The 21,156-nt window shown below is 38.9% G+C and overlaps 1 protein-coding gene across 2 annotated transcripts in view; it reads left to right on the top strand.

The window, feature by feature from the left end:
* Positions 1-981: 981 nt before the first annotated feature.
* Positions 982-21,156, top strand: part of LOC128980971 (guanine nucleotide-binding protein G(i) subunit alpha-1) — a 31,937-nt gene continuing 11,762 nt past the window's right edge. For both annotated transcript variants that reach the window (XM_054399592.1, XM_054399591.1), the window contains exons 1-3: positions 982-1,099; positions 17,782-17,824; positions 17,905-18,046. In XM_054399592.1, coding sequence (XP_054255567.1) covers positions 982-1,099; positions 17,782-17,824; positions 17,905-18,046 — 303 coding nt within the window. The remainder of the gene's footprint in view (positions 1,100-17,781; positions 17,825-17,904; positions 18,047-21,156) is intronic.

Here is a 21,156-nt window from a genome sequence, read left to right as displayed (position 1 = left end):
GGCTGGACCCCGAGGCCCTTTGAGGGATCGCGGCGGGGAAGCGGCGGGAAGCGAGCACAGGGCAGGCGAGGATGCCGGTAACCGACGGTGACTGGGACAGTCTCCAGGTAGGGCCGTGACTGCGGAGACAGATCTCCTCCCGTGGCTCCCACTCTCCGCCACGCCTCAGGAGACCTCAGTGCCCGGAATCCCCCCTGCGCGAGTTGGTACTGCCCTACGCAGCCCTCCCCCGCCCCACCGAGGAATGGACTCTCCTGCAGAAAGCTGTTTAAATTCGAGCCCTCAACGGTTTCTCTCGCCAGTGGCATGTGGCCGGGGTCTGGTCCTGCTGCCGGTAGCGTCACGCAGACGCAGAGCAAAGCGAAAGAAGCCGCTTTCCCCCTCCTTCCCGCGTCCCGTTGTGATCTCATTCAGATTTCGGTGCCGTTGCGCTGTGTCCCCCCGGCCCCACATGCCGTGCGCACGCGCACTCGCACTCGCGCTGCTCTTCCCGCCGTGCACGCGCTCGCCCCCTTCCCCTCCCTCCCTCCCTCCGCGCCGCCGTGTGGGCGGTGCGCGCGGCCGAGCGCCTCCGGACGGCCAGGGGCGGGGGCGGTGCGGCGGTAGCGGTAGCCTGGAGGCCGGCGGCAACGGCAGTCACCGGTGCGCGACCTCCGTCAGCAGCCCTCTGTGTTCTCCCTTGCTGTGTTTCTCCGGAGGCAGCTTCAGACTAAGCCTTCTCTCCCACCCTCGCCGTTCCCTTCCTCCCTCCCACCCTCGCCGTTCCCTTCCTCTCCGCTTGCTTGCGTGTGAGGTAAACTCGGCGTGTGGTGCCTACGCCGCCGTTGCGTTTCAGGTGAGGGGTGGGGGGGAAAGAGAATAGAGGGCGGGGAGGCACCCACTCCCCCTCCCTCAGCGCTTCTCCGGCGGCCCCGGGCGCGAAACCCCGCCGCTTCCTTGCTTCTGTTCTCCCGCCGAATTAAAGCAGCCCCCGTTCCCAAAATGGGCTGCACGCTGAGCGCCGAGGACAAGGCAGCGGTAGAGAGGAGCAAGATGATCGACAGGAACCTGCGGGAGGATGGCGAGAAGGCGGCCAGGGAGGTCAAGCTGCTCCTCTTAGGTAAGGGCTCCCATGAGGTAAAGGTCGCCCTGAAGTAATCTCCCCCAAAGCCCTCAGGTGAGGTGCCCCCACGCCTCCCAGCCCTGAGAGAAGGGCTCCCGTGTAGGCGAGGGCGGGGCAGGTGGCAGCCGAGACAGCTCGCAGCTAATGTGGCACCCGACGATGGCTGATGGCCCCGCGTTTCTGGCTTGGAGGGCGGATAGGCAGTGGGATTCCTCCCTTGGATTACGAGCAGAGGCAACGCTGCTCTGCCGTACCGGGGTATGTGTTCGTGGCTCCTCAAAAGTTTTCGGGGTAAGGGGAGACATAGCGGCCCGTTAATGCATGTGGATGCCTCGGCTTCTTTCGAGAGTGTAGGTAGGGCCGTTCTAGGGAAGAGAAACAGCATAGTTTGTCCCCGAGGCTTGTTTAGAGAGGGCCCTAACTTCCATTTGAAGGGGATAGCATCTCAAACTTCTGACGTGCATTCTGTGTACCTCTGCTTAGAGAAAAGAAATTTTAGATGGGAAGATTTTTGCTCTTAATGTTTGTTGTAGAGCTGAACATCGATTAAAATGTTGCAATAAGAATAAAGTGCAGAAAGCATCAAAGAAACAAGTCAAAACACCATTGAACTTTGTATTGTTTTATTTTTGTAAGAGTTGCTTATGCTGTTGAAATCTTACAATGGGAAGTACAACCTCGATGGAGTTTATAAATGTATAATAGAGTGACTCACTATATGCTGTCTTGTGTACTTTGAGTTTTGATCACAAGTACTTTTTGCTAGTGATGTGCTTGTGTGTAAAGATAAGGAAAATAACATTGTTTTTAAAAAATTAATGAAAAAAGGGAAGTGAGGCTTTTAATTATAAATATCTTTGTATGGGACTAAAACTACAACTTGGAGACAGATGAGTACTGCAAGATTTCCACTGTACTAGCGTTGTAGGAAGCGTTGCAGTATGTGTCTTATAGCCAAACCACACTGGAACCATCAAATCTGGAGTTAAGAGGCTGCTGAGTAGTAGCTTTCCTCCTGATACCCTTCCCCTCTCAGAACTACAGCTTCAGGCAAACTTTTCAAACTGCCCCATGTCTTGCTCCACATGACACTGTTTTGCTCTGTTCTCTGTAAGCATTGTAGTAAACCTTGTAAATACTTCCTGTTGATAAATCTAAAGTAGGTTTAGAAACGTACAGGAAACCAGAACACATTCATATGTAGATGAAGAGATGAAAGAAACCTAGTAAGGGAAACATGAATGTCCTAGAAACTGCCTATAGATATGTAATTTTTGCTTGTGAGGAAAATAATTGAAGCTTTTGTTGTTTGTTTTCTAGAAAGTGTTAGATGTTTGGTTGGTACTCTTGCCTATTCTTGTACTCCTTTGGAACCCTTAGGTTGTTGCTTGGGAAGGTTATCCTGCACTGTGATCAATAGCAGTACTGGAGAAGATGCTATTGTCTTTTTCAAAGGTGACAGAGTAGTGTCTTCTGAGGAGGCATTTTAAGTGGTCTTAGAGTGTTTTGCTGTTCTGTGTGGAACTTTCAGTGCATGTAGTTTGGTAATTGTCTTCATATCTTTTAGCATATACTGCATATGGATAAAGACCACCATCTTTCTGTAGAAAGATGCTTTAAAACACAGAAAAGCTTTTGAAGGAAAGTATGTTTTTGTGCTGGAATCTCATGAAATCTTAAGATGTGAAACAAGTGCTCAAAATGAGTTTTCTTGAAGAGTTCTGAGCAGTAGCTCAGTTGGTTTAATATTTCCCTCTCCTCTGCTTAAGAGGTGTGAATACTAGCAGATTGACTTTTTAGGACCAGTGTTTGTGTTATTTAGACAAAAAATACCAAAATGTGTAGTGAATTCAGAATGAGATGTTCTATAGACACCCATGGATGCATTGCTGTGTTTTGCATGTCTTGGAGTGAAAGCTTTTCAGTTACTTTTGCTTGCAACCATGCCAAATGCTTAAATGTTATGTGAAAGCTTTATCTGGTGGCAAAACTATTTAAAGTTACTTCCACTGGTCGCTTTCTTCTCACTGTTCTCTTTCCCAATTGCTTGTTCAGCCCATATGTCATAGTTTATCTACTCGGTTGTACTCCTACATCTATTTATGGGCTTGTTCTGTTAAAAAGATACTGAAATAAAAGGAAGAGTACAAATTGTGGTCTGCTGACAGGAAAATACAACGCATGAGAGGCATCTAAAGTACCTTGCTTTTGTAAAAAAAGGGGCACATATCTGAATACCTATTGACCCAGTGAGGTATTCTGGCATCTATGCAAACTATATTTTTATATGAGGACTAGAATAACCTCCTGAAGTTTGTGCTAGAATGCTTAACTGAGAGAAGATGTATTTATAAAAATCAGTCTATTTTAGCCTTCAGATTTAATTTATTCCATTATATGTTTTTCTAAACCAGGAAATTGCAGTAATTTAATTGAGATAGGTAAGCATTGCTGTACCTAAACTGTGACTTTTTGAACAATGTTGCTGGTCCATGTTAGGTTTGTGTTTTATTGTCCTGTCTCTAGGAAGAAGAAGATGTATTTCAGCTGTGCAAAATACTATTGGCTTGGATTATCCAATTTCTTTCATCATATCTGTAAACTGGTGCCTGATTTTGTACAAAATTACCTGCAGGTCATTTGGATTAAGAATACTGGATTCTAAATGTTACCCATGTATAACAGTTTGTCAGTTTTGTAATTCCATGGATTTCAGTGCACTATCTCAACAGCAGGACAACCTTTTCTGGAAAAATTTTGAGCCATCCTCATTATTAGAAGCAAGCTGAATTCGAGCATATCAGGATCACAGGATGTTTAGGGTTGGATGGAGTCCAACCCCCTTGCTAGAGCAGGACCTATTGCAGGTCACACAGGAATGCATTCAGATGGGTCTTGAAAGTCTCCAGAGCAGGAGACCCCACAATCTCTCTGAGGAGCCTTTTCCAATGCTCTGTGACCCTCACAGTGAAGAAGTTCCTCCTCATGTTGAGGAGTAAAATGCTTGTTTATACATAGAATTTAGTGGTTTGATTTTTTTTTTTTTTAAACTACTAAATAAATTACTTTCGTTTTAAATTACTTTCAATGTGTGACAAATACTTAAATTTCATGGGAACTCAACAGAAATGGAAGTGCAGTGTAGTATGTTCAACACTACAAATTTAACATGCAAAAGTACTTTTCCTTAACCACTTTAATATTTGTGTTAGGTTGACAGTTCTTAAGCTTTTGTGAGTTAAGTGTTAGAAATAATACTTTGTTCTGTTTTTCTTTGCTGTTGTTACCTCATATATAACATCATATACTTGGTGTGAATGAGAGTTTTTTTTTTTTATTGTATGTTTGGGTTGGTTTCCAAGTAAAGAAAGCAGTAGACCCAAGTTATTTTTCTTTCACATGGTTCTTTGCCTTGCATTTCAGTGTTCAACAAATAAAAATTGCAGTGATCCTTGCAAAATGAATGCAATTCCTCTTATGCTGGGAGATGGTGGTTCTGTGTGACTGATCTGTGTGCTGCATTAATATACATGTGATCCAGATCAGGTGTGGATTTGCAGGTATATTTCTATTGAATTAGCTAAAGCACATAAGACCGAATTTATGCCAACTGCAAGAGAACAGGCAGTACCTCATTAAGTGGAAAGCCTTCTGGTATGAGGTTAACTCATCAGGTTTTATGAATACATTAAACTGGCAGCATGAGTTTATAGGATTAGTGCTTTGTCTTGTGGATTATCACATTCTTCACCTAATATAGCAAATTCAGTGGTCAGGTTCTTAGTAGCTTGAAAGAAAAAGGCAGTAGATACACCTTAAGTACTCTTGTGGTGTGTTGAAATTGCCCACCAGCTAATTTGGAGCAACTACCTCCAAAATAAAATTGCCAGCCTATATCAGAAGGTTTTTAAGCAAATGATGCTATATTTACAAGCAAACTACAATCCAGAAATATATAATGCAATAAATATGTATGAAATAGTCAATATATGTACTATATATATTTACAATTTATAAACAACACAAACTCCTCAGACCCCCCTGGATGGATCCAGGGAACTCATTCACCTCCTCCCCCACTCCTTTCCTCCTTCCCATTACCTCACACAGTAGTCAAAACAGAGATACCTCTGGCAAGGCCACAGAAGAGAGAGAGAGAGAGGAAAGTTGCAAGCAGAAGAGAGAGGAGAAGAAAAGAGAAACAACTATGTATATCTCTGCTCTATATTCCCGTTAACAATTCAATGAATTATATAGACTTTATCATTATTTTCCTTTTTCATCCAATAGCAATTTATTTTACTTTCAGCCTTTGCAGTCAGGGACTAGGCTAAGGTTCCCCCTTCAAAGTGTAGCAACTCTTTAGGAGTGGATCCTGGGATCCAGGAGGTCACACACCATGTATTTGACAACTGTAATTATCTGTCTTCTTTCAGGATAATGACCTGTATAGACTTTACTTCAGTGAATACCTTTGTATTCATGACCAACAGAGCCACTTTTCCATTCCTGAACAGGTACTTGCAATTCATACTGAAACACTGGCATATCACATTCTTAAAGATACCTATTTTTTAACTTAAGACAGAGTACTGCTTTTGATCTTTTTCATTGCAGTTCTTTCTGTTCCTTAAGGCAGTAACTAGAACAATTCCATTCAGTTGTTCTTTTAAATCTTAACATCTCAAGGATCTTTTTCTGGCTGCTTTTCTTTTGTTACAGACCTGTATCTTTTCTATCTGCTCAGTCAGCTGACTCCCACGGAACACTCATCTTTTCAGCAGCTGAATCCTCCACAGTTCTTGGCAGTACCTGCCTTCCAGCAGACCTGACTATACACTGAACAACAACTATAATATATATATATTATTGTTTGTACCATTAAATCTTTTGCCTTCCTTCCAGAGTATTTCTCCACACTTGCAGACAAAAAATATTTTAGAATGCTGAATTTGTGGGAGCTCTCAGAAAATCCTAATTCTTAGAAGTATTGCACATTTCAGAGATGTTGACTTCTTAAGTTATGCCAGCCTTGCCTAAAATATACAGGGTACTGAGAGAACTGGTGGAAGTGCTCACCAAGCTACTTACCAGCAGTTCTGGCTGACTTGGAAGGTCCTAATTACCTGGAAATTGGCAAATGTGATGTCCATCTACAAGGGCCAGAAAGAGGGCCTGGGGAACTGCAGACCTGTCAGTCTGGCTTGGATCCAGGGAAGGTCATGCAACAGATCATCCTGAGTGCCATTATGCAGCATGTGCAGGGCAACCAGGTGATCAGGTCCAGTCATGGGTTCATGAAGGGGAAGGGTAGGCTCTGCTTAACAAACCTGATCTACTTCTGCAACAAGGTGACCCACTTAGTGGATGAGGGAAAAGCTGTGAATGTTATTTACCTGGACTTTAATTAAGGCATCTGATACTGTCTGCCACAGCATCTCCCTTGAGAAACTGGCTGCTCATGACTTGGATGGGTGGATGCTTCTCTAGGTAAAAAAACTGCCTGGATGGCAAGGCCCAAAGAGTGGTGGTAACTGGAGTTAAATCCAGTTGGTGTCTGGTCACAAGTGGTGCTCCCTGGGACTCAGTTTTGGAGCAAATCTTGTTTAGTGTCTTTATCAGTGATCTGGATGAGGGGATTGAGTGTACCCTCAGTGGTTTTGTGTGTGTTGATCTGTTCAAAGGTAGTAAGGCTCTGAAGAGGTATCTGGTCCAGCTGGATCAATGAGCTGAGGTCAATTGTATGACGTTTAACAAAGCCAAGTGCTGGGTCCTGTGCTTGGGTCACAACAACCCCATGCAATGCCACAGGCTTGGGACAGGGTGTCTGGAAAGCTGCCCAGCAGAAAAGGATCTAGGGGTGCTGGATGATAGCCAGCTGCACACAAGCCAGCAGTATGCTCAGGTGGCCAAGAAGGCCAACAGCATCCTGGCCTGCATCAGGAATAGTGTGGCCAGCAGAAGTAGGGAAGTGATCGTTCCCCTGTACTCTGCACCGGTGAGGCCACACTTCAAACACTGTGTTCAGTTTTGGGCCTCTCACTACAAGAAGTACAGTGAGTTGCTGGAGCATGTCCAGAGAAGGGCAATGTAGCTGTGAAGAGTCTGGACAATAGGTCTGATAATGAATGGCTGAGGGAACTGAGATTAGTTTTGAGAAGAGGAGGCTAAGGGGAGGCTTACTGATTTCTGAAACTGGCTGAAAGGAGATTGTATGAGGTGGGGCTCAGTCACTTCTCCTAAGTAACTAGTGTTAGAATGAGAGGAAATGGCCTCAAATTGCCCTGTGGAGGATTAGATTGGGTGTTGGAAAAGGTTTCTTTACTGAGAGGTTGTTCGGGCATAGGAACAGGCTGCCAAGAGTGGTGGTGGAGTCACCATCCCAGGAGATGTTCCAAAAAAGCATGTAGATGTGCATTTCAAGACATGGTTTAGTGGATGTGATGGTGTTGGGTTAATGGTTGGACTTGATGGCCTTGGAGATCTTTTCCAACCTAAACAATTCTATGATTCTGTGATATCTAATGAAACATTTCCTATCTCACCTTCAGAGACAATTACCTGTAGATACTTTGAAATTTCACCTCTTATTGAAAAGCTGTTCTTTGATACCTAAAAAAAGAGTGTTTATTTGGTTTGATTTTTTTTCCCAGTTGTTGATCTTGCCTGTCTGCCTCCCCTGCGGACTTTCTGCCTGTCTGCTTAGATTTAGGAGAAGTTCTGAACTGCAGTCTCTGTTGCATTTTGATATGGTACAGTTGTACTCTGGCAATTGGGGTGTTATTTATGTGGACTTTTCTAGCTGATTTTATAGCTAAGTCAATGAAGTGCTCAAGCTTTTGTACTAAATACGACAATCATTTCAAAGAGCAAAGTCAAAATTACTGGATTCCTGTAGTCTAATAATACTCCTTGTTTTTGTGAAAGGAGGTTCCTGGATATACAGAAAACAGCCCTTTGGTAACGGTTGTCTTAGTGTAATTACAGATTGGATTCTTTTATGCTTGCCTCTTTTTGTTTGACTGTTGATTGAATGATTTATAATATAGTATTGTGTGTTCCCTTTGCAAGAATCATAAAATAGTTTCTTGCATGTATGTATAGACTTCTTCACTATGATATTAATTAGTTATTTCAAGGTCATCTGTTCCATTATTGTTTTAAGTCTTCCTTGTGGAAGTTTCTCTGTAAAATTATGATTTATTACTCTCATGATTTTAATTCTTTAACATTTTTAGGGAAACAGTTTACAGTATAGCTCCTTGCATACTTGTCTTGGCACGACTTGATCTTTCTGTGACTTGGGCTTTCTGTGACAAAGAGTTACACTGTACTTTTATATAATCATAGCACCAAAGTTCGTCTGCTGCCACATTTTACCCTTTTGTTGTTTAGTCCTCTGAGAAGTCAAAATTGGGTAGTTGGTGCATCCTAAAATCTCGCTGAATGTTTTGAAACCAATCATGAGTCTGGCTTCAGGGGGCATGAAATTCTGAAGTCAGTTTTGATGCTGAGCTTGATGGATCTCTGCAGTGTTTCCTGTAATATGCTATCTGATGAATGTCAAGGTAGAAAAAAGGAAGTAGAAAATATATTTAAGATATTCTGTTAAGTGTGAAGGTTGTCTGCCATGGAAACACTGAAATAAAATCTGAACTGATTTGATAGTTTTCTGTTAAAAGTTTTTTTTCCAAGATGTGTACAGAATAACCTATATTGATGAAAGCTTGCTATTCTGAGGTTGAGCCTTAGTCATTGTCCATCTTTACTGAGGTCAGCTGTTCTATTTATTGCTTTTGTTTGAACAGTGTCCTACTGTTACCTCAATTTTTGTGTGAATTACTGTTTTGTTATACTGTAAATAAAGGTGAGTTATCTTCACCTGAAAGATTCTGCATACCAAAAAGTATTGAAGTTGGTGAGGTATACAAAGAGCAATTGGAAAAATTGGAGCTTTGAACTTTTGAGAGCAAGAAGTTTTGAGTGCACTATTCAGAAAAATGAAAATTCTTACAACTGGCTTAACTTAGTGACATTTATGAGTGGAAGGATAACTAAGATATACTAGGCAAGACAAAAATAAACTCTTCTTGCTGAGACACTTGTGTGTACTAGGAATGCTTTTGCAGGAAAAGATTTGAACTCTTCTTAATGCTAAAAATGTTTTGTTCTCATACATTAAGTATGAGCAGACAAGACAAAATAAGATTTCTTAACAAGATGCAGAGTGGGAAATGAAGGAATGGTAATGATGATATGGACTAGTTACCCATGTTTGTGACTGCTCATAGCCTTTTCACTGTGTAACTTGGGATCTGGAAGATGATTATCATCTCTGGAACCTGCCTGGCTGTGTTTCTGTGCAGCTTGCCTGAGGTGATCCTGCTTTGGTGGGGGGGAGGGGTGGACTGGATGATCTCTGGAGGTCCCTTCCAACATCCATTCTGTGATTCTGTGTTAATGACTTTTCCCTTTGAATTTGCAAGCTTTGAAATCTCTGGAATTATCTATAGCTTGAATATCTAACATGAGGTAAAATATTATGTATCTGATTATTCCCTCAAAGCAACAAAGCCTAAAAATCATTTGATGTCACAATATCTATAAGCATTATTCCTTGATTTGCAAGTGTGTTATCTGTTGATGTCACATTTTTTACTTTAATCTCATGGTTTAATTGATGGTTAGCTCCTTCCCTCAAAAGCATATTTTTGTGTAATTAAAAAAAGTTTCTCCTGATATAGAGCATATTTAAATAATGAAACTTTTATTTAAATAAAAGATTTGTTACTAAACATATGATAGGCAAATAATTTGCTTTTCTGGTAATTGAAGGGTTATTAGAGCTTTGAATAACACAATTTCTTGTATGTTTAGGTACCACCTTAATAAATCAAGTAGTGGTGTTAACATGTTTATATGGACTGTACATTTAGAGATATGTGTAAACCACAGTATTATATGTCCCTATATAAATTGATACTGAAATTAGAAAATACTTTTCATAAATCTACTTATTTGGAGGGATCAACAGCACCCAAATACACAATGTTTCAAGTTATTAAATAAAATGCACCTCAATATTTTTTCATATATGTGCCTTTTAGAAATATAGTATTGCATTTCAAGTGCGTAATATACTTAGTCCCAGTACTTGATTAAACCTTTGAAATATAATGGTATCTAGGCAACCAGAATGGACAGGAAGTCTTCACAATCGTTGCTCTAAACAGATTGCTTTTAAAGAAGAAATCGTTGTACTGTAATGAAAATTCCTGTTGAAGCTGTGAAGCAGGTTTATAATTCTTAATATTATCTAGGATTTAATATGAGCTGAATGAAAATACTGTTGGAATCAAACGGTTATCAAATGGAATCAAATTCTGTATTCCCTTTGCAAGAATCATAAAATAGTTGCATGCAACCAACTATAAGTTATAGTTGTTCGGCTTGTACAAGTTGAGTTCCAAATCTCTGGGTTTTTAAAAATAGTTCCCAGTAAAATTCAAGAGATTATTTCCTGCTTTCTAAGTCCATCTTGGAATGATGGAATTAAGCAGTGCATGTTGTCTAATATAAACAGCTGAACCGTTGTAGAAGCTCTGTGTTGATAAAAAGGCAAGTACTATTGCTGCACCTGGCTGAATGGCTTTGTGCTCTCCCTGGCGCTTTTAAATGCTTAATTCAGTTTTGTGCTGGTTTAGTCAGATTGGCTGCCCTGTTTGGACTTAGTTTGCTGCTAGAGTGGGCAGTTTAACTGGTATTTCAGAATGGTCTGGTGAAGACCTGAATAAAAGCAAGATGTATGCATTCATACATGCCTTATGCAAATGAATGCACAGCAGTGGGTGGAGGGAAAAATGGGTGCAGAACATGATCCTTTCAATTTCTGCATTTGTGTCACAGTTTACTGTAGAATAGGATTAGGAATAATGTGAAATTGTGTGTTCACCTGTGAAGTCCTCAAAAACCTGTCTTTTAAAATCTCATTGCTGAAACAGCAGATAGTGCATTCTCAAGGAGCATGTTGATTAGGCACTTGATTGGAAAGTGGAGATAGGAGCTTGTTTTTGTTCAAGCACAAAGGAGTCTCAGAGGTATGTTTCCTTATGCTGTTCTAATTTACAGGTTGTAGGGTTGACTAGGAAGAACACTGTTCTGTCTAGCACTTCGAATGCAAGATGGTAGTGGACAATCAGTGTAACAGCCAGTCTAGTGTCCAAACAGAGAGGAGAATGGAGACAAAGGTCTCCAGTTAAAACAGTGAAGTTGTACTAATATTCTAAACAAAGTGCAATGTGAATGTAGCCTTGGAATGCAATTTTAAAACTTGCTGTGGCTGGAGATAGATGTTTTGCAATAACAAAATTGGCAGCAAATGGCAATTGTCTTGAGTATTTATAGACTTTATTTAATTAAATACTATTTTGAATGCTCATTGATTTGGGCATGTGCTAGTGATGTCTAGAACAATAACGAACTGAAAATAAGATACTAAGCCTTATTTAAGTGTTGTCTGTATTCTTGATGCATTAAATCTTGAAGTGTTTTGAAAGTGGATTTCTCAGCTGTATGCAGATTAAGTTACTGATCCTTAGTAAATCTGGTAAACTAGCAAAACCATTATGTGCTTTCTAAAGCTCTTAAAGACGCTGACAGGGATTCCTTCTAATAGGCTTTAGTGCTTTGGTGTTTCCTATCAAAGGCTGTCATTTAATTCCTTGATGAGAGACTTGTTCAGTTATTGTCTGTCTCTTGTTCTGGAATGTGGGACCTTTTGGGGTTAGATTAGATCTGGCTTTGACAACATACTTGTTTGAGGCCTAACAAGCTGCTGTTTATGTAGGTATCTATCTTAATCCATGCTTCAGGGCTTGTTGCCTACAACTGCTTGTTTGAATGGGTTGAAATTTTTATGTAGTGCAAAGCTTTCTCAGTTTAATTTGAGACCAGGTAGTACAGAGACTTTGCATTTAACAACATCAAAGCCAGATCTTTGATTTAGTACTGTTAACCACAAATAATATTCTACTTTTAAATAATTTTGTGTGGAAATGCATGTGTATGTAACAAAAGAATATGGTTGAGTATACACATGATTTTTTTTCCCCTGGTTCAAGTAAGAGTTCTGAAACCTTTTTGCAATTTAGATCGACTATCAATATGCTTATTCTCCTTAACATCGTGGATCTTAGACCTCAACCTACAAGATGAAACACACGGTTATTTTAGATGTGGATGAAGACTGAGAATTTAAATGAAGTACTGTTTATTGCACTAAAGTAATGGCTTACTTTTAATTGCACTTGCCCTGGTATAAACTTAGACACTACCCATTTATCTCATCTACAAATAATGTCTTAGTATTACGTGACAAGTAGATCTTTGAGTAAAATCAATTGAGGTTTGGAGAAGATATCATTCTCTATGGTAGGAATGCAAACACTTCCTCTTGTGGTTTTCCTAACACTTCGTTCAGTTACATAGTGATACAAGGTAGCAGGGACAGTTGAATCTCTAATGGTTTAGTGCAAGGCCAACCTGCCTGCTCCCCCAACACAAAAGTGTGGGGAAAATAACGCACAAAACTCAGGGTTGAGATTTAGAGGTAAGAGTTTAATATAACATAAGACAGCATTTAATCACAGTGCATAATTACCTTAGCTAATAATGTAATTAATAATAAAATACATGAGTACCTCAGCTTATCCTATTTGCAGAAGAAGGACAGTGAAATACAGGGAAAAACCCCAGCATAAAACAGAAAACCCAAACAAGTGAGCTACCCAGCTCCCACTGATCTTGCAACCAACACCCAAAAAAACCCAGAAGCAATTGGAGCAGGAAGCCTCCCATGTTACAATCTGAACTTCAAGCCCCATAATACTTTGCTCCAGCCAGTACTTCCATTTCTGAAGCTGGCATGACTGCAGCATGATATGAATAGCAGCAGCAGATTCAGCTCAACCCATGACAGTCTGTCACAATTGTAGGAAATGCAGCAGTGGTGGTGTTCAGAATTGCAAGTGGAGCCTGACATGAAAATATGCTATGAATTTAAAGTTCTTTCATTGTATCTCTCCGCCGGAATAACCTGCATAAAGTATGTCCATGTTGCAGTGGGGAATTTTTTTTTCTTTTAAAAATTATCTGCAGAAGTTGTCTGTGGAATTTCAGTTACTGATCCTACCATCTTTCCATACCATATTTGTAGCTCAGCGAACAGTTAAAAGGCATGAATGTCAGCCACAGTGTCAAGAGAAAGTCAGGGAACTCTGAATTTCTAGAGGTTTATTAGATATACACTTAGAGGTCTGATTGCAGCATGCCATACTCTGTCAGAAACTGACAGTAAGTGTCTCGGTAAACATTATAAAAGCAAGGGAGATAGTTCTTTCTGTTGGAGTACTCAGCATTTACCTCATGTAGTGTGCTCATATACAGTATTCGCTCAGACTCATGTTACAGAAGGTCTTAATCATTATGTTCTTTCATACCTTGATGTCAAATCACATAGTGATTGTTTCTGAGCATACTGCTATGTATGGAAGAAGTTAACCACTTCAAGAAGTTTAAATCTTACTTAATTTTGAAGAGAAGATCGGTTATTTGCTATTAGAAATGCAACAAGTGTCTGGACTGAGTTTTGAGGAGATTCCCAAGCCTTTTAGAGGATAGTGTGGAGGCTGGCTTTTGATGCATTTAAGCAGTCAACTGATAATCTTGCCAAACTGCAAGGAGCATTGACATTTTAGATAAACCTGGAACCAGAAATGTTTTAGCTGCTGGTGGTGTGGCATATAGTTGTCAGGCAGCAAGTATGATTATTATGTGTTTTTCATCTCTAAATATGTATCCATTCCCTGTTTAATTTCTAGTATAAGCAAGAAGTTTATTTCCAAACCTCAGTCTTAGCTTGTTACAATCCTGCTGTGTTTGGCACCTTGCACAAAGGAAGCTGTGCCTGTATCTTATTTGAAGAAAATGCTTCAAATTTAAATTAAATGGCATTGTCCCTCTGTGTCCCTCCGTATTCTCAACAGATACATATTTTTAAAGTAGATTCAGTTCCAAGATACTATATCTCTTTTTGAATATTTCACAAAATTTCTGAAATGTGACACTTGGGATTGTACTGGTGCTCTTTTATAGTGAGGCAGAGTCCACAATATGGTTACGGTATGAGTGATGAAGGGTTCCTACTATATAGCAGTAGCTGTACAGCCAGTGATTTGAAACAGTTGAGGGATATAAGAACAGATCTGAAGAGCTAGCTATAAGCTGTATTCAAAAGCTGCATACATTCATAAAATGACACACTATTTCTGCTAAGGTGTCTGCTTACCATATGCATCAGATTCTAAGCAAAAAGATTCTATCATAAAGCCTTTGTCATAAAAAGATATTATGCACTAATATAAATATTTTTTAAATAGATGGAAAATCAATTCATCCTTCTAAAGATAGAGATTTGAGTAAAAGTTTCCTTAAGGTTTGGAAAGTGGAGTGTGTGCTCTGCTTGTTTCACCAAAAGCTTTATTTCTTAGAATTCATCAAATTCAAGAGGTTATACTGAATATAAACCTATGTTTTTTCTTTGTTGTTTCAATACTAAACCAACTAATACAGTCTTTATCACTTGCTTATGTGTTTACTATTATAATAGCCTAGGTATCTAAGAAACCTAAAAGAGTTTATTTGTGGTCTAGACCTGAATAAATAACACAGGATGCTAACATGAGTAAATGTGTGATTGTTGCCTGGGTTACTGTTTTATATTTTTTTTAAATCACATATATAATATATTGATATAATGTTTTGTTGTATACTGTTGATTACAAACATCTACTAAAATCAATATTCAAGACCTAGGAAAGAAATAATTGGTTGTAATTAATTATTGATTTCTTAAGAAATTTACAGAAGTGACAGTGGCTTAGAGTTGTAAATGGTGCTGCTTCTGTAGAATTAAGCCAGAGTGCAGCTACGAAAACTGAGAATTATCTCAGATCTTTTATCTGAGTCACTGTCATAGTTTCAGAATGTCACTCGTGTGGTTTCACACAGTGAAGCAATCTGGGATTCATGCTACATGGCCAAGTTACTGAAATATTTTCTTCCAGATACTACTCACACATCTTCTTTCTTAAATCATTCAAAGTTTCCTGGCACTTTCAAATTCCAGTAGCTATGGAAATTCCAAGACTAATGCCATCTTATAAATACTCTCAACCATTGGTTGACTACATGAAAACAGTTGGGAAGGGGAAAAGGAACAAAAACCATCTGTACAGTGGTCATCCCATAATTACAAGAATATGGGATGGTGGTAGGTAAGAAACATAACTGCTGGATGGCCTCAAAAAGGAGTGGGGACATGAGACAAAAAAAAAAAAAGAAACAAAAACCCAAACAACAACAAAAATATCCCAAATCCAACAAGCCAATTAAAAATTCCCAACCTGAACAAACACAAAAAATGCCCAAACCTGACAAAAAAGCCCCAAACTTGCAGGGAGATAGATCAAGTGTTGGTATTTTTGTCATCTAATATTTCAATAGTGGCCAACCTGTCCAGTGGATGTGTAGCAATAGGTTTCCAATGTGGGTTTCTTGTACTAGCATTGCTATGTTTTGAATACAGTAACAATGATCAGCAGCTTGAATTCTGACTTAAGTCTCATGTATGGTAATGTGTCGTGAGGTGATAAATTTAAGAGATTATAGTTCCAAGCTATCTGCTTGCCATGTGCTTTTTTAAGAGATTAGTGGTTCCATAGCAGAAACAGTAGAAATCACAGCTTGTGTTGTGACCAGTGGCAGCTGAGGAGCAACTACCATTCGTCTATTGCCTTCTACTGTGAAATACTGGCATCTGATGGAAGACTGGATAGGAAAGTTGCAATGAATCTAACAATTTATGAGTCAGTCTGTTTTATTTTAGATTTTGCACGTATTTAAGTGAATGTGGTGCAATTCTCCTGTTTTACAGTCTGAAAAGCTGACAAGCATCCATTGAAAGTTGTATGTTAATTCCTCTTGGCCATACTTGAACTCTTTTCTGGCAACGTACAAGACTATTGTGTTCGTGGGTTCTGTTTATTTGCCCAGCTTGGTTGGTTGGTCAAAGCCAGCTCCATTTCACTCTTCAGTTTTTATTTAATTATTTTCTTAATTGAGGTTGGTTTTGGTTGGGTATTTTTAGTTTACTCCCCTCCCCCCCGCATTAGTGTCATCAGGAATATATTTGTGCTATTAGGAATTGTTGTACTTGACATTTGATTTCCTCCAAAGAAGAATACTGTGGAGTTTTGCAATGCTTTCTTATTTGGGGTACTTGAGTAGTTTCTTCAGTAAGCAGTTAGCAAATGCTTCACAAGTTAGAAATGTTATTATTATTAACATCTCAGCACTTACAAAAAGCAGTTTCTGTGCTTGGGTGCATAAAACATTTGCTCCAGAAATTTGTAGTTCTGGAATGCTTACTATGTAGGCAGAGTGTGGGATAATAAATCATAAGACAGTCTGAGGAGTTTAAAGTAACATTTTTGCTGACTTGTTAATTTCAATTGAGGTATAAAATAGTTACTTCAATTATTTTTAAACACAGATATGCTTCCTTTGGAAAATAAAAGAATATTGAATCTAAAATGCTGTTTGTTTGTCGTATCATAGCAGTGAGTCATAGAACCATAGAATCATTTAGGTTGGAAAACGTGCTTAAGATCAAGTCCAACTGAGTCTTTTTTTAAAATAGCTTTTAGTAAGTTCTTATGTAATTGGCCAGATAGCTAAAGCAATATGTGATTCTCCGAACTGCTGTTTCTTAAATTTATTTGAGCTTTGCTAGCCCTACTCATTTCCCTCACAGTACTATATGTGAGATTGGTTTATTAAATGCTTTTTTGTTTGCCTCCCCCACCCCCTGAATCACAGAATGTTAGGGGCTGGAAGGGACCTCTGGAGATCTAGTCCAACCTCCCTGCCAGGCCAGGCTCACCTAAAGCAGGTGTACAGGATGTCATCCAGGTGGGCTTTGAAGGACCCCAGAGACAGAGACTCACCAGCCTGTTCCAGTGCTTCACCACCCTCAATGTAATGAAGTTCATGTTCAGGTTTAGATGAAACTCCCTGTGTTCAAGTTTGTGCCCATTACTTGCCTTTTGTCCTGTCACTGGGCACCACTGAGAAAAGACAGGCCCCATCCTCCTAACACCCACCCTTTAAGTATTTATAAGCACAGATAAGATCCCTGTAGAGATTGAAGATGATCATTTGCAATACTGAAGACCATTAACACAGTGTGAAGAACTTACAAAGGCAATTTTGGATTAGGTTTTGATTAAAAAGGCAGTTAGAGGAATTGATCTTCAGAACCGTTAGAAGTTGAACAACTAATCATCTGTTTGTATTAGAAACACTAGCAGACCTGTAAAGATATGCTCATTTCTGTAAAAATAAAATTTTTACAACTGAATCATTTGTCCTTAAAATGTTTTAATTTTGAAACTTCTAGCTGAAGACAGATTTTGATGTAAAAAGCTTAATTTGTAGTAAATGTACTTTTAACTATTAAAGGGGTTTTTTTTTTGGTTAGTTATTTGAAGTGTAGAACCTAAATATATTTGCAAAGATTAAGAGAAATCAACTAATGGATTTTTAACACATTTCTTTTTCAGGAGCTGGTGAATCAGGAAAAAGTACAATTGTCAAACAAATGAAGTAAGTATGGTGATATACTGTGATAGAGAAATATTTTTTTTTTTAAATTTGAGTAGAGAATTTTTTTTTTTCTTCTTTAGGATTATCCATGAAGCTGGTTATTCAGAAGAAGAATGTAAACAGTACAAAGCTGTTGTCTACAGTAACACCATTCAGTCCATTATTGCTATCATTAGAGCAATGGGGAGGTTGAAGATAGACTTCGGTGATGCAACTAGGGCTGTGAGTATTGAAGTACACACACAGATATACAGCTGAAATTTCCATTAATGTTCAATTTTTGTCCATTACTGAAAAAAATCTCTTGATTTCCAAAGATCTGTTGTAGGCTATAAAGTTTGATTGAAAACTAAGTGCCATCTTTACATGGCAAGATGATTTAGAGAGCAATCCACACTGGATTGCTTTAGTTTAATTTAGAATTTGGAGACCTAAACATCTGAGTCTTAGGGAGTTTTTGAAAAATGTTGTGTACTCATGTCATCTGATTTGCATGGAATTGTCGATTGATCTGTTCTGTAAGTCATCTGTGTTAGACGTCTTCATGTTCCTTTAAAAAATGCATCTTAAATACGTAAGCATCTAGCTACTGTCTGCACTTCTCTATTTGATCATAGGCATAGTGGTACCCAAAACAGTTGCAGCCTCTGAGCTTGAGTCGATTTTGTAGTTATTTGCAGTGTGAAGGATTTTATTTTACTTGAAACAGAGACGTGGACATAGCCCTGCTGCTGGTATCCCATTTTCTCATAGTACCACATGGGTCTCCTTAAGGAGACCTTTTTCTAAGCTTTTCTGCACCTTTTCTATCTCAATCCGTCTAATGCCCTGTATACAAACCCCTAGTGGGTCCATTTGCCATTTCACCTCTTGAAGCTAGTCTGCAAAATAGATTGATTTGGCTCATTGTTTCTCCAGGTCTAACCTTATACTCCGATTATATCTGTGTCTGGCCACAAGGTCAGATGCTCTGAATCTCTCTGTAATGTGCTTAGCTTAAATGTTTTTTCTTGTTCTCTGGTTACAGGAATGAACTCTCATCTACAGTGCTGAAATTGTTAGTTTGAATAGCATTGAAACTTAGTTCTGGATGTGTGCTTTTATTTTCTTTCCATATAAATCAATGTCAATTTATGAAACGCTCACCAGTACAGCTTTTGAAGCAGGCACTTAGCCACACGACGGCTGTCTTGCAGGAAATATGGAAGAAGTTTTGTTGCTGTTCATGTATTGAAATAGCTGTGTAAAGTAGTCAGAGCGGTATTTTGTCATCATGAAGTACTTTCCATTTTGTTAAGGTTGAGTTACAGTTTGGGAGGGTAGAGGTGTTCTTGAAAAATAAGAAATGGTGTGTAAGTTCTTTTTTAATGACCAAGTCTTGTGTTCAAGAAGTTACTGATTGCTTAAAAAACAATTTATAAGTATTAGAGAGTATACCTTCAGTGACGTTGTGAAATGCATTAGGTATGGTTGTCACAAGGCAGACAGATGTTCATAAAATGATGTAAAGTTGTATCTGATGTCTAAATATCATTTACAGTCATGAATTATCAATTTTCATTTTGCTCTTTCATAGTTATTATTTTGCCTACATACATTAATTTTACCTAAAACCTTTTAAGTTGTAAGCATAACTAGAAAAAGCTTGATTTTCTTTGACTGTCTCTCTGCATTTGTTCTTGTTTGCTGTTGTCGTCCCTTAAAAGTTTTCCAGGGCAGCAACAGGATCTTACCATGTTGACTGAGTCAAGTCATCTCTGGAGCTTGACAGTTAATGTTGGAAAGAAGCAGATGGTAGATTCAAGTTACTACATACATAGTAAGAGAAAACAGAGGAGGAGAGAACAGAGGAGGAGTAAATTTAGTGTTAGCACATAAAATGACTGACAGGATTTTGAGAGCTATTTTATTTATGATATCAACTTGAAATCATCTGAGTTTCTTGACTTCAGAGAGCTGTAGAAATAATGAGGCAAACTTTTGTCAGAGATAATCTTAAAATAGCTATCCATCCCTTTACACTTAGGCTGTCTTGGTGGTCCAAATTCTTTTTTTCAGAGCAACCTTGCTATGGAGTATCAGTACTATATTTTTGTCAGTTGTAAAGTCAGAAATAGAAAAAGGAATTCAGAGCTTGTGTAAAACATCAGTCTCACTTAAAAACAAGTAAATAACATAGGTACTCTTATTGCAGCATAGTCTTTTTAATTTTATTCCATTTCATTGTCATTTTGTGAATTTTTTTTTTTTTTTTGGAGTAAGAAAAGTGCTCAAAATTGTAACTCCTGATGAAAACGGTTACATTCAGATTCTTCCCCTTAAATTTCTGAGGGGAATGAGTGAGGCAGTAAGTTTGCTTGGAAAATCATAGTCTTATTTCTGTCACGCGACTAATGATAAAGCAGTGAGGTGAGCGCTTTTAAGGCTGTTGAATCAAGGGAGCACAGATTACATCAGCAGCTTCAGTAATGGTTGTTCTGAAGACTGATACAACTTCTGTCCTACAGGGTGTTCCAGTAGTGACGCAGAAGCTTTGCTTTGAGAGACCTTTAGTGAATGTGCTTTCAAGGACTACTGATCACTTTCTGAATGTGAGATTTGCTGTAATTAGCTAGAGAGAGGGTTATTTTTTTTTTTAATTGCATAATCTCATTCATGAAATCTGGTGTAAAAACAGTGATATCTAGAGAGGAAGCAGTTCTATTCCAGTATAATTAAATATCTACTACTGGTCAATAATGAAAATATAACTTAATCCTTGTATACTACCTCACCTATGATATCTGTAGTACTTGCCATCCTTCAAAAAGGGAATATGGGGGCAACAGAGACCACTTTTTATTTTAATGTTTGAGCTTTTAAAAAGGTGAAATTGATTTTCTTGTTCCACCTCATGTTTCCCCTCCCTCCTCACCCATTTTAGTGTATGTAGATATTAGACCTATTTGAAACAGGGTAAATTTAGTGTGTTTGAAAGCCAGACCATGTTAGATGTAATCATTTATGACAAAATTGCCTTAGCTTATAAGCTGTTTCAATCATGTGTCTGAATATATTGGCTCTTCTTCAAGATCTGCTGCTTCTGAGTTGTAGGTCCTTGGCATTTGCTTCCACAAATAATATTCAAAACCAGAATTGTTATTCAGGTTTCTTTTAACCAGGCCTATTGCACAAACTGTAGTTCATGAGATCTGACTATCCAATCCTTTGATCTTTACTGCTCTGATCCTTCCTCTGATTATTAGTGAAATCCATTGCATTTTTATTAGTTCACTATGCACAGTAATCACTATTCAGTTATTTGAAAAATAACCATTTAAAAATGAGTAACT

The sequence above is a fragment of the Indicator indicator genome, chromosome 3 (genome assembly GCF_027791375.1).
Source record: "Indicator indicator isolate 239-I01 chromosome 3, UM_Iind_1.1, whole genome shotgun sequence".
Lineage (NCBI taxonomy): Eukaryota > Metazoa > Chordata > Aves > Piciformes > Indicatoridae > Indicator > Indicator indicator.
The sequence above is the reverse complement of the archived record's forward strand: the minus strand, read 5'-3'. Positions and strand labels throughout refer to the sequence as shown.